This window comes from Rattus norvegicus, chromosome 5 (genome assembly GCF_036323735.1).
Source record: "Rattus norvegicus strain BN/NHsdMcwi chromosome 5, GRCr8, whole genome shotgun sequence".
Lineage (NCBI taxonomy): Eukaryota > Metazoa > Chordata > Mammalia > Rodentia > Muridae > Rattus > Rattus norvegicus.
The window spans coordinates 167,030,354-167,043,587 of NC_086023.1; the positions used below are offsets into that span (position 1 = coordinate 167,030,354).

A 13,234-nucleotide genomic window follows, 5' to 3' on the forward strand; every position below is an offset into this window, starting at 1 on the left:
GTGGTGGTGGTGATGATGGTGATGGTGGTGGTGGTAATGATGGTGGTGGTGGTGGTGGTAATGATGGTGGTGGTGGTAGTGATGATGATGGTGGTGGTGGTGATGATGATGGTGGTGGTGATGATGGTGATGGTGGTGGTGATGGTGATGGTGGTAGTGATGATGACGACGATGACGATGGCTACTGTTAACATGGAAGAAAGCTTCACAGAAGTGTCATTGTTTGTTTGTGGATATGGGCTATAGCTGCTGCCCAGGCTGGCCTCGAACACTGCCTGCTCCTCATCGCCCATCTTCTATCATCTTCCAGAGTGCTGGGACTACAGGCCCCAGTTCCTCACAGTGCTTTGCCCTGACACCCTGCCCAGCCCCCTTCTTGCCTGCTGTGCTATGAGTGTGAACCAGAGATAGTGAACCCCGGGGCCTCTCAAATCTCCTGGCTTGAGCTGACATACCAAGCTGGTTCTTCCTTAGGCCTCTTCCCAGATGGGCCTGGGCCAGGTGTGTGGATCTGAGAACTTTAGCAGCCATAGTACCCCCTGCTGGACTCCTACAGAAAACATCCTTAACCCCACTGACCACCGGGCACAGGCCAATACCTGCCTCATGTCAAAAGGGCCTCGAGGCTGTTCTTCCCACCCTGCTTCCTCCGTCTTCCAACTCTGGACTCACCTCCTCTTCCAGGAAGCCTTCCCTGGTTGCCTGGACCACTGCTATGCTAACCCAGAATGCATTGTATGGACCAGGCCCCGTGACTTGAATCGGCCATGTCTCTGGAGGCCATGTGCTAAATTTATGGTCCCCAGTCTGTGGCACTATGATAAAGTGGCAGAAACTTATGGTGAAGAAGTCCACCGAGGTCACGGAGCATATATATGATATCTGTATATCATATATGTATCATATATATCAACATCAACATATACATGCCATGATGTCACGTGCACACATCACTTGAAGGAAAAGGACCTAGCAACGAGTGAATAGGGAGGTGAAACCTCTGAAACCATGAGCCTAATTAAACATTTCTTCCTTATAAAATGGTTACCCTGGACATTTTGTCATAGTGACACCCCATCACTCCCCTGTACTCGCCATTTCTAGGGTTAGCAGAGCCTAGTGGGTGGGAAGGAAAGTGGAGAGGCTGACCATAGGAGGCCTTGACATTTTTGCTTCATTCTGCCCCCTGGTGGCTGGGTGATGGAAGCGCCTCTCCCTAGTGACAAGGAACACTTAGTGAAGGTTGGGTCCCAAGCAGTGGCCAGTGGCAGTCAGCCTTGTGGTAGCTAGACTACGTAGTACTGGAATGCAGCTCCATGGACTCAGAATACAGTGCTCTTCCCAGGGCTGGGTCCTAGACCTTGGAGTTAAAATGCCAGGCCTTCTTTAGTGAACGGGGAGCCCCGCACCCTGTGCCACGTTCTTCCTGGATCCCCAGGGTCTGTCTTCTCACAGATCTTTGTGTATCGCAGGGCTGTGCTGAGCTAGGAAGGATTCCCCATGGCCTCTGCCCCACGGCTGGAATGAGCAGTCAAGCAGCCATGTGTAGGCACACCCCCTGCCTTATGTGCAGAAAACATTCATTAAGCATTTTAGAGAACAATGGTAAAGAGAAAAACACTCATTAGAAGCAGAAGCGGTTTGCAGAGAAGCCAGCAGTCTGCTGGGAACTGCGGCCAGAAATGAAACTCATTCTCAGGGAGAGCTGTGCTCAAAGGGATGCACCATGGAGGCCTGAGGTTTGGGGCCCCCCAGGTGGGGAGACACTTCCGATTTGACTCTGCTTCATCCCTTGGCATTGTCTCTGGACCTAGCAAGGCTCCAACCTGGAAGCCACAGTCAGGCCACGTCAGGCAGTCGGAGCAGAGGCTGGAAGATCGCTGTTGTGCCCTACTCCTGGCTGGTGTGTGACTCTAGACCTGGCCCTCTGGAGCTGAAGGCTGTGACACAGAGCCTGAGGGTGTGAGCAAAGGCAGTGTGGGTGGGACATGCAAGGGTGGCCTTCTCCACAGGGTCTTCCCAGTTGGAGAAAGAGAAGGAGAATTACGAGCCCCTCTGGATCCATAGGGGCTTGTAGCTTTGGATGCCGTCTTGGGCACAAGTGGCCCCACCCTGATGCACCTCTGAGATGCCCAGTGCCTCGAGCAGCAGGACACCCATCAGTCATGGTAACGACCCTATGGGCCTGTGAGCTAGCTAGGTTTCAGTGCCCTACATTGTGGGCTTGCTCACTTGTGCTTTGGATTGAATTATAGTAAACACTTCACTAGCAAAGACTCGGGGGGAGGGGGGTTATGATACACACGAATGGACAGAAAGTGGCAGCTCGGACCTATCTCCCTCAGCGCCAAGCACAAATCCTTGACCACAGCAGGGCCCCCTCCCCAACAAAAGCCAGGTGGCTCAAAAATTTCTAACTCCATATGACTCCGTTTCACCTTTTGGGTCTTGGCGTTGACTCAGGCTCCTGGCCACCAGCCTTCGGGCTTGCTCTGTGCTGCCCCTCGAGGGCATCTGTTCAGTTAAACTGTCACCTTTGGGACGTGTTGGCTCTTGCCCTACCTGGGTCAAGGCTCTGTGCTTGGCACTGAGGGAGAGAGAAGTGGCAAGTTCCTCTGTTGGGGATCTACCGCGGTGGGTAATGAGACCTCAGTGGATTTCTTTGTGGGCAGAGCAGAGGTCCCTGCAGTGGGGGCTCTCAGGTGGCCTCCACTGGAAGATGCCAGAGGATGGGGTTGAGCCACGGCTTGTGGGAAAGAGCTGGTTACTGAGCTGAAGCGGTGGCAGCCAGAGGTGGGGGTATCCCTTCAGGAAGTTCCTTTATCCTGCCGTGCCCCTTCCTGAAAGTCCCACCCTCTCTAGAAGGCTGTCTTGTTCCAGCTACTTTGCTCGGCAGATGGTGGGCTGGTTGCTCCTGGCCTCTTGCTTAGCGCCTCCTCAGGGCCAGAATGCCACTCTGTGCAGTGGCTTCTTTCTCAGCTCCCATGGGGCCCAGCCATGACACATTTATGCCCACCAACCCTTTTCTGTGGTACTTGGTGTTTGAGCACCCAGAGGTGAGGGATGGGAAGGAAGATCTCCCCAGGCATGGGAGGGCAAATTAAGATGCACCAGAGCAGCCAAGGTAGTTCTGCCTCACTGGCCTTTGGTGGGGGGAGAGGGATCCACTTCCTGTTAGCTGGATTGTGACAAGTGAGACACAAGCACACGAACCACCCCAGGCATGTCTTTAGCAGCCAGAGGCCAGGACACAGGGGTAGAGAGGGAGAGTGTGTGGAGGACAGGGCTTTCCCTCTTGCTTTAGGGGCATCTGGAAGGCATCGGAGTGCAGCTGCGGGGAAGAGAGCTCAGCGCCCATGCTGCCCAGAGGTGTCTGCTTCCGGCGGAGGAAGTTTAATGGTTTTAAAAGGCCACAAGAGAGTGATGGAATGAGAGGAGGCAGTGGAGGCAGGGGTAGGGCAGGCGTGATGGAGGAGGGCACCCTGGAGGAGAGGAGTTCGCACTGCCAGCAGGAAGCTGGCAAGTAGGGATCTGAGCTGTTAGGAGTCCTAGCCCAGTGTGGCACAGAGGACAGGCAAACGTGCACTCTAACGAGGGGCATAGACACCGAAAGGAAACGAGCCACAGCCAGGGACAGGAGGCTGGAATGAATGAAGTCCTTGGAACCCAGCCTCCGAGCCAGGGAACTGGGATCATGTTGCAGTCAGGTCAGAGCACTCTCCTCGGAGCTGACACTCAGCTAGTGAGAAAGACACCCCCACGATGGCTTCATATCTTTAGGGAAATGCCTATTAAAGAAAGTAGCACTCCAATTCCATGTAAAACACCCCCCCCAACATGACACGGTTCTGAGAAATTAGGAAAACAGACACTCCTGCATCGGCCTCTGAAGGATGTGGAGACAGGACAACTGGAAGGGGAGCCTGGTGCAAGGGAAGGGTCAGCTTTGTAGATGAGCGGTAAGGAATGTGTGAGCCACACACAATTATTTATGGGGACTGAGGGAGAACAGAAGGACTGGTGGCTACAGCTGAGAGACCAGGCTGGCAGGGCTCTGACAAAGCTGAGCTGTGGCCTCCCTGTGCAGGCAGCCCCAGCCTCTCTTCCCTGGAAGCAGTGGCTTCTCTGTATCTGTTGTTCTTTGAGGCTCTTTTCTGTCAGTTTCTCCCCAACCAGGCCCCTCAGGTCCCCGGGACAACAACACTCATGCTCCTGTCAATTCGAACAGAATTGAGTGCAGATAGTGGGGCCACAGTAACGAGGCCCTCAAGCAGCAGTTCCTGAACAGAGGTAGTAGGACAAAGTTATGTGTAAGGGTAATGGAGACAGGCCCACTGGGCTAGGTACTACAAAGAGACTTTGTATAGCAGATAACTCGGAAAGAGAGCCAGGTCCAACCCCATTGGGTAGATCCTCAGCCCTTCATCCCTCACAGTGGCATGCGATCCTGAGCAGCTTCTAGATAGCCTCTGTTTAGACCCACTGTGCCAGCACCACGGACAGAGGCTGTCTAGCCTCTCACACACTACAGACATAACTATTCATCCATAACCAAAGGCATAGGTAGGTGTTTGTCCATAACCACAGACAGAGGCTATCTGGTCAGCATCACAGATATAGGTAGGTGTTTGTTCATAACAACAGACAGAGGCTGCCCAGTCACACCACAGACATAGCTGTTCATAACTGCAGAGGCTGCCTGGATGCACCACAGGCATAGCTGTTTGTCCATAACCACAGACGGAGGTTGCCCAGTAACACCACAGACATAGCTGTTTCCTTATAACCACAGACAGAGGCTGCCTGGCCAGCACCACGGACAGAGGCTGCCTGGCCAGCACCACGGACAGAGGCTGCCTGGCCAGCACCACGGACAGAGGCTGCCTGACTACCACAGACAGCTATTTTTCCATAACCACAAATGGAGACTGCCTGGCCGGTACCATGGACGCAGACCACTCTTTGCAAGCATGACAGATGCTCCCACACCACATTCTTTAAGGCGGGCACCACAAATCGCAGAACTCCTTCCCAAGGAGTTAAGACCTACTCCTCCCCAGCAGGCACCCCGTCAATCCCACGGTACCGAAAACAGCCCCGGAAGCCTATTTGCCACATGAACATTCTGAGTAACCAAGAAAGCAAATGAATATGTGGACTGTAGCCAACGGGGATTTTATAGTGAGGAATGGGACACCCAGCCTTCTTTTTTAACCTTTTAAAAGGAAACCTTGGCACCTGAAGCATCTACTCTTTGTCCCCCTGGATGAGCAAGGTGCACCACGGCCACCACCTCTTGCTCTCCTTCCTGGAACCTCACAACCAGACCCGTCACCAAATCGGCCTTGGCAAATAGCACTGAAAATTAGGAAATCGCACCAGGGCTCTCAGCCCAAACTCGCTGTCACGCACAGGAGCCCCACACCACCTCGGCCCTCTCCACGGACCCTTCCCAAGCACCAGCGAGCGACGCGAGAAGAATCCAATCCCAGCCACCTACCTGAAGGAGCCAGTAGCACCTCCGGTGGAAAGTAGGAATGATGGAGGAATGGACATAGCAGCCGTACAAGCACTGGGGAGAGAGAGAGAGGAAAAACGAGAGTTCAGTTGGAAAGAGGGAAGGGAGGGAGGGAGACGGTGCAACAGAGAGGAGCAAGAGGGGCCATGCCACCGCTGGCAGGCCAGGGGAGACTGAGGCACAGGGTGGACTCCAGGGACAGGGTCTAAAATGGATTGTAGGGCATGCCAGTAGGGGGTGCAGGCACCCTGAGGAGGACTAGAGGCATTGGAGAGCTCGGAACTGCCGCCAGGCAGCATTCAGGGGCTGAGGTCTCCATGCTCATCATTATAGCCTAGGCTGAGATCCTTGGGTATATGGGGAGGACTAAGGGTTACCATGTGGAATGAAACAAAACACACACACACACACACACACACACACACACACGCACATATACACATGAACACTCATGTATGCATGCATGCATGCACATGTGCACACACATATACATGCACACACAAAGAGACATGTGTGCACATGCACACATGCATGCACACATGCACACACAGAGGCACACATGTCTATGTGTGCACACGAACATAACCACAGAGACATGTGTGCACATGCACACACATACATGCACACATGCACACATACACAGACATGTGCGCGTGCGCACACACACACACACACACACACACACACACACACACACACACATGACATACTACCCCAGGACAGGTATCTGTTGTTGATGTAAGTCCGGTGCTAATGGGACAAGGCTAGGTAACAGCAGAGTATGTCTACAGAGGTGAAAGGTATCAGCTCGCACATATTCCACTTTTGCTTTTGAGCAAGGGTTGGTTGGTTGGTTGGCTCCTGTGTTTGTTTGCTTGCTTCTTGTATTTACCCAGATAGATCTGGTTGGAGAACGGCGGTGGGGGTGCTCAGATTCAGGGCTGATCCGGGAGGAAGGTCAGTCCTCAGGGGCCTATCACTTGGGCCACCCAGGTGGACTTGACTGGTGGGTGGGCTGCATTGCAGCCCCCGTTTCTGGGTTAGGGGGCAGCCGATCTGCACACGGAGCTTGGTTCTCAAGGGGTGAGCCTGCTGGTGGGGTGAGAAGGGACCCAAGGTGATCTGCCAGTTAGGGTCCTCTGGAATCTGCATGGGAGAGAAGACATCCAGCCACAGCTCACCGACCGATTTGTCAAGGGATGTCTCAGGGTGCCCAGTGATGGGATTTGCCCCAGAGTCTGTGTCAAAGCTTTTGCTTTGGCTTCCAATTCTAAGTTGGACAGATCTCTCCCTTTCCATCCTCAGAGTCCCCTTGGCTTGTCAACATTCAGTCCAGAAGGGGTGGTGTGGAGAGAGAAACACGAACTGGCAGAGCTGCCCAGGACACCGAGGGACCGTTCCCATCTTCCCCACAGCAGAGAGGAATGGCAAGCAGCCTCCCCTCGGCCCTTCTGTCAGATGTTTTTATACCCCACCCCCCATCCCCAGAAAGACCAAGTGCAATTTCGCTTGACTCAGAGTCCATTTGAGCTCTGCCTGTCTGATTAGCAGAGTTGAAAGAGAAATCATTTTGGACTCTGGGATTCAGGCTGCAAGAAAATCAGATTTCCAATATGTTAGAACTTTTACAGATTGCTGTCAGCTGGGATTTAAGCCCTGTACAGACCAAACAAACAAAGCGGAAATTAATTTAAACGATTCCCTCGCAGTTCTTGCCCACGAAATGTATTTATTATTAAGAAGGCAATATTCTTCCCTGACTTTCCTGGTTTGCAAGATGCTATGTTTTGTTTTTGTGATTGGGATTTTTTCCCCCTTTCATTTCTTGCCAGGTTGATTCTTGTTTGGACGCTTATCCCCCGCGGGAAGTGTTTGGTTTGTAATGAAACGAGTGGTCACCTGTGACTTCCTGTGCCCTCTTTCCTTCATGGCATCCTTGTTTCCCAAGGGCAGTTTCTTTGTTTGGCTCATTCCCTGATCCAAGGGGAGGGAGACATTGATGGCTGAGAGAAGTGTCCCCATCCCTTCCAAATAAAAGACTCCTGTCTGCTTTCTCATTGTTTACTCTCCTCCACACTTGAAACGAACAAGGCCAACTTCTGGCTTCACGTTCTTTTCAGGTGCCTTCCTATTCATAGACCTTAGCCTTCCGGAATCCCACATTTAGGCTGCAAACTTGCCAGGCACCTCATCTTCCCAAACTGCGAACGTGGAAAGGAAGTGTGAACTGGGGTACCCTTTCCAGACACGCCAGCCAACAATTCGTCTACCCAGAAGTGCCCCGAGTCACTGCATAATCAAAATGAAATTCGAAAGGAAAATGGATGCATGCCTACCAGGACTCATGCATTTAAGCTAGAGGAGCCCTCAGGCCTCGCTCAGAACCACAAGACCATTTGTAGATGTTCCTCTAACCACCGCCGTGATCACATGTCTCTTGTCTCATCAGCAGAGAGGTATGAAGTTAGGAATGTGTGTGAGGGGGAAGCAGAGTCGTGACTGCACCCTGACCATGTGGGCATTGTGCAGGAGAAGCCAGGAGCCCCAGAGCATGGGCCTCCGCAGGTCTATGTGTCACCTTACTATCTATCTTTCTAACCAGGGGCTTTGGGACAGGAACTTTAATAGGGATTCTGGGTCAAGTTGAGCAACTCCTTTCCTATCCAGGACATAGGGTGCCTTAAGCCTGGTTTGCTCACTGATGGGGGAGAGTTAATATCTCGTTTTCATTTCTGGTGCTCAGCAGGATGAGGACTTCAACATACACGAGGAGGATGAGACTTGCCTGGCATGTTAATTCAAAGGGTTTATTTGGCTCTGATTTTTAAGAGAGTCACACTCATGTTGAGTGATGTATGCCTGTCTTCATGACAGAATGGGCAGGAATGTGTGCATAGTCATGCGCTCCTAGCATCAGAGTCACTCAAGAGGGGCCGGCAGCAACGTGGATGCTGGGTGGGGCAGGAACCCCGACCTGGCTATCCCACCACTCACCAGCTTGGAGGCTGCTGTCATTCCAGGCTGGAAAATGGCTAACATTCGAATGGCTTCCCTCGGTGTGGTTGTGAGGGAAGAGAGCTAATGTAACAACGGGAGGCTTGTGTCAGTCTCTGAGCCCTGCAAATGGGCAAACATGTCTCGAGCTCTCACCAGAGGGGGCAGGGAAGCCAGAAGAACGAGAAGGGCTAGCTGAGGCAAGAGATGGGTAAGACAGCATCAGCAGCTGGAGAACTCAGGGTTGAGGATGAAGTGGGACAGTGCTTGAAGAGCCAGGAAGACGGATGGACGGATGGCATACAGTGTGCCGAGCTGGTTACTATGGTCAGATCACCACAGGTGACGGTAAGCCGGGGCAGTGGCTCCTCACCTAGGAGCAGTGGGAAGTTAATGAACATGATGGTCACATTTGTATCTTGGGTCCCTGCTTTGGCAGCAGTGTGGTCAGGGGACAGGATCCAAAAACAGCAAGGGCCCAAGGAGAGGTCTGGGAAAGGCAGGGAGTAGGTAGGGCTGGGGCAATGGTGTCAGTAGGGAGGCACGGACACATTTGCAAGGAGTAAGGATAGCATCCAGGTGCTGGGAGGCAGGTGGATACAGGGCTGTCCCGTTCTCCAGGACGGCAGCCCCTGGGTGCCTATCACCTGCATGGTTGACTCTAGCTTTCTCCTTGTCCATGCTGAGGAGGCCGGGGGGAGCTGTGTGGGATGCAGAGGTGTGTGACCAGTGTGGTGGGAACAGTGCTTGGGATGGGAGGTAAGCTGAACACTCCAGATCCTTGATGGGAGGACACAGTGGGCATGCACAAGCTCTGCTGCCCTACTGTGTGCTCCCTTCTTGCTGTCACCACACAAGCCTGGGGCACCTGCTCCTCTTCCTCACTTCCTCCCCCTCACTTGCTGCAACCTGTGCTCATCTGACCTTCCAGTCTTTTCGTGGATCTCCAGTCCCAGTGATGCTGTCATTGTCAAGCTGATTGGGGATTAATTGAGCAGTATATCCGTCCATCCCTCCACCTGTTCACCTAAAAGCAATCAACTTTGCCTGGAGTGATTTGTGCTGCACAAGCTCCCAGACTGAGCTGACCAGGCTGCAGGGCGTCCCCAGACTTCCCAGGAGGAACTTTCCAATCATGGACTGTGATGTGGTTGGAAGGAGCTCTCTCTCCAGGTCTGTGCTCGTGTCTGTGCATGCGGGCGTGTGTGTGTGTGTGTGTGTGTGTGTGTGTGTGTGTGCGTGTGTGTGTGTGTGTGATTGTATATGTGTGTGTATGTGTGTGAGTGTATATGCGTGAATATGTGAACACGTATGTATGTGTGACTGGGTGTGAGTATGCGATTGTCTATGTGTGTATGTGTGATTGTACATGTGCAAGAATGTGTATATGTGTGAACGCATGTGTGTGTGAGTGGGGGTGTACATGTGTATATATGGGATGGGAGGTAAGCTGAACACTCCAGATCCTTGATGGGAGGACACAGTGGGCATGCACAAGCTCTGCTGCCCTACTGTGTGCTCCCTTCTTGCTGTCACCACACAAGCCTGGGGCACCTGCTCCTCTTCCTCACTTCTTCCCCCTCACTTGCTGCAACCTCTGCTCATTTGACTTTCCTCCCTACTGACACCATTGCCCCAGCCCAGTATATATATGTGTGTGTGAGGGAGTGAATATGTGAGAGCATGTATGTGAATGGGTGTGAGAATGTGTGTGTGTATTGTGTGTGTGCATGTGTGTGGATGTACATGCATGAGTGTGTATATGTGTGAGTGTGTGTGACTGTGCATGTGGGTGTGGGTGCATATGTGAAAGCATGTATGTGAATGGTTGTGTAAGTGTGTGTGTATATGTGTGTGTGACTGTATGTGTGTGGGGTATACCTGTGTGAATGTGTATGTGTGAATGTATATGTATGTGTGAGTGTGTATGTATGCGTGGGGCTGTATATGTGATAGCATTATGTTAATTGTGTGTCTATGTGTGTGTGTGTGAGAGAGAGAGAGCATCTATGTGAATGAGTGTGAATCTGTGTGTGTGTGTGTGTGTGTGTACACACCCATGTGGTTGAGTGAGAGTCTGTGCTGTGGCTTCCCTGTGTACTTCTGTGTACACAAACTCAGATTCAGAAAGACAAATACTGCAATTCTCTCTCGTATTAGGATCCTATTGTTGGGTTTTTATATGTGTATATTTATCCCAGTATGAACAGAGTCAGGAAACTGGAAAGAGGCCCAAGAGAGGAGAATAAGGAGACTTTAAGATAGCGGGCTGTGCCACAGGACACATGTGCTACAGAAATGGAAGGGAGAGTCTGGGCAGAAGGGTAAACTTAGGGACAGGGGCTGGAGATCAGTGAGGGGGGCAGGTGGAGGTGGGAATAATCAAGACTCTGTGTATGAAAACACTCCAAGGGAACGTGCTGCTTGGTGTGCTAATTACAAAACAAATTTAGGGGGGACACACCCACACACACACACACCCACACACACACACACACACACACACACACACACACACACCCACACACAGAGAGAGAGAGAGAGAAAGAGAGAGAGAGAGAGAGAGAGAGAGACACGGAGGGAGGTGAACAGAGACAGGGACAGGGACAGGGACAGGGACAGGGAGGGAGAGTGAAAGGGAGAGAACTAGATACCTTCAGAACACCACCCTTCCTCAGAAGTAGCCTTGAGGAGAGCGACCTCCAACAGCCTCCCTCTAACACACCCAGGCTTCCTCATAAGCCACACAACTGTTTTTACCTTTTAATAAAAGGAAAGATGGAGTAACAGAGGAGCCAACAACAAAGACCAGCTGCCTTCAAAGTAAACATGTCACCTAGAGCAACAGGTGCACTCACTGGCCGTGCGTGCGGGCTCTGCCAGAGCTCCCGTTGCCTCGTTGCCTCGGTTTGCCAAAGGCAGAGCTTGCTTTATTGGTTAGGAGGGTGGAGTGGGCAAGTCACTGTGGGGAGCCCTTCCCCAACTTTCTCTCTGCTTTTCACCTGTTTCTGTTCTCTCTCTCTCTCTCTCTCTCTCTCTCTCTCTCTCTCTCTCTTTCTCTCTCTCTCTCTCATCATTTCCATTAATCTCTCAGGTACACACACACACACACACACACACACACACACACACACACACCCCTACAGCTCTTCCCTTCACTTCCAGCTTCTATCATACAAGGCCCATGTTTCCTAACCAGGCCATCTAGGGCAAGCCCTAGAAGTACGGAGAACTAAAGAAGCAGGAGGGCCTAAACACTTCTGCTGACCCAAGCTAAGCTCCACTAATGCATCTGCTCTCTGTCAGAGATAACATTGGCTCACGGTGCCCAGCTGGCATCAGGCATTCTGGGTGCAGACTTGCTCTCACAGTTCGTGTGTGTGTGTGTGTGTGTGTGTGTGTGTGTGTGTGTGTGTGTGTGTCTGAGGCCAGCTGCCTTCTTTCACCTCTGTCATTGCCACATCTTCTGCAGGAACCCTTTCTATCCCAGTTACATAGCAGAGGAGTCCGTGCTGTCTGTAGGGACAAGAAAAAGCACGGAAATTTTCCCAGAGAGAATGGTGCATGGTGCACAACTTCATTATTTTGGATTTCCACCCCCTCCCCATACTTCTGCTTCTCGCAGGGGCTGGCAAACATCCTGTTCAGGAACAGGTCTAGATGGTAAGCATTTTTAGCTATTTTTAGCTTTCTGAGTCAGTCCACCAGTATTTCTGTTCAGTTCTTTCCCCATGGGGCCAAAGCAGCCTCAGGGGACAGGTTTATGGATGGATATGGCTTGCCCTAGTGACACACTGAAATGTGAGCTTTACGTGATGTTCGCATGCCATGAGTGTTACTGTTTCTTTCGGTCTTGGAAAACTGATGATGAAATGTAAAACGCACAGTTGGTTCTTGGGCCAAGCCAGAACTTGCCAAGCCTCAACCCATCAGAAAGGGAAACAGGAGCATTATATGGTCCTTCAAGATAAGTCCCCGACATACAGCAGACACTCTGTCATCCTTCAGTTCTCGTACCACGACTGTCTGTCGAAGCAAGGCTAGGAAGGAGCCGCTACAGCCCAGGCACACAGAAACCACAGGAGGAACAGTTAACAAATAGATACAAGGAGATGGACATGGGTTTGTGCTGCAAGTGGTTCATTCCTTTTCTGACCCTGGGTCTGAGCACCTGCAGCCACTCTCTCTTGGAAGAGTACAGCGTCCCTGGATACTTGGCCTCCCTAGAAGGAACACCCTCAGACTATTTTCTGAGATCTACCTCTCAAGAGGAGACAGTAGACAGGGAGCCCTACATCCTCAAACCGCTGGTTTGCTATTGACTTTCCTTTCCTGGAAAATGTAACCCCATGAAAGACTGGCCACACGTTAATCTATGGTTTGGTACACAGAGCGCTCTATCTAGAGAAGTCAGGGCATCAGAAGAAGAGCCTGCAGAACCATTTGAAGACCAGAGTCTGTTCTTGCTAGGCCAGCAGGACTCAGCCAACAAAGGTTCCTGGAGCCTCCTGCACCAGTGCTAGAAGGACCTGTCCACACCCTAAAGCATCCAGGTCTCCACAGAGAGATGCTATTCACATGAAGGCCTCTAGCCACGTGTGGCTATGCAAATCCTTTACACAAATTAAAACAGTTCAGATCTTCAGTCACCATACATAGTATTATGGTTAACCTTTAATGTGAAGGGGGGGTGCTTAGATTCACCCTGGAAAACAACCTCTG

The 13,234-nt window shown here is 51.7% G+C and overlaps 1 protein-coding gene across 19 annotated transcripts in view; it reads right to left on the bottom strand.

Annotated features, from left to right (window-relative positions):
- Camta1 (calmodulin binding transcription activator 1) overlaps nucleotides 1-13,234 on the bottom strand; it is an 847,864-nt gene that overhangs the window by 238,715 nt on the left and 595,915 nt on the right. For 16 of the 19 annotated variants that reach the window (XR_010066435.1, XR_010066434.1, XR_010066427.1 and 13 more), the window contains one exon: nucleotides 5,501-5,572. The exons of the other annotated variants lie outside the window; for them this stretch is intronic. Coding sequence is in view for 7 of the 16 variants with exons in the window: in XM_063288086.1 (XP_063144156.1) it covers nucleotides 5,501-5,572 (72 nt within the window). In the remaining 9 variants the exon portion in view is untranslated. The remainder of the gene's footprint in view (nucleotides 1-5,500; nucleotides 5,573-13,234) is intronic. 19 annotated transcript variants of the gene reach the window in all.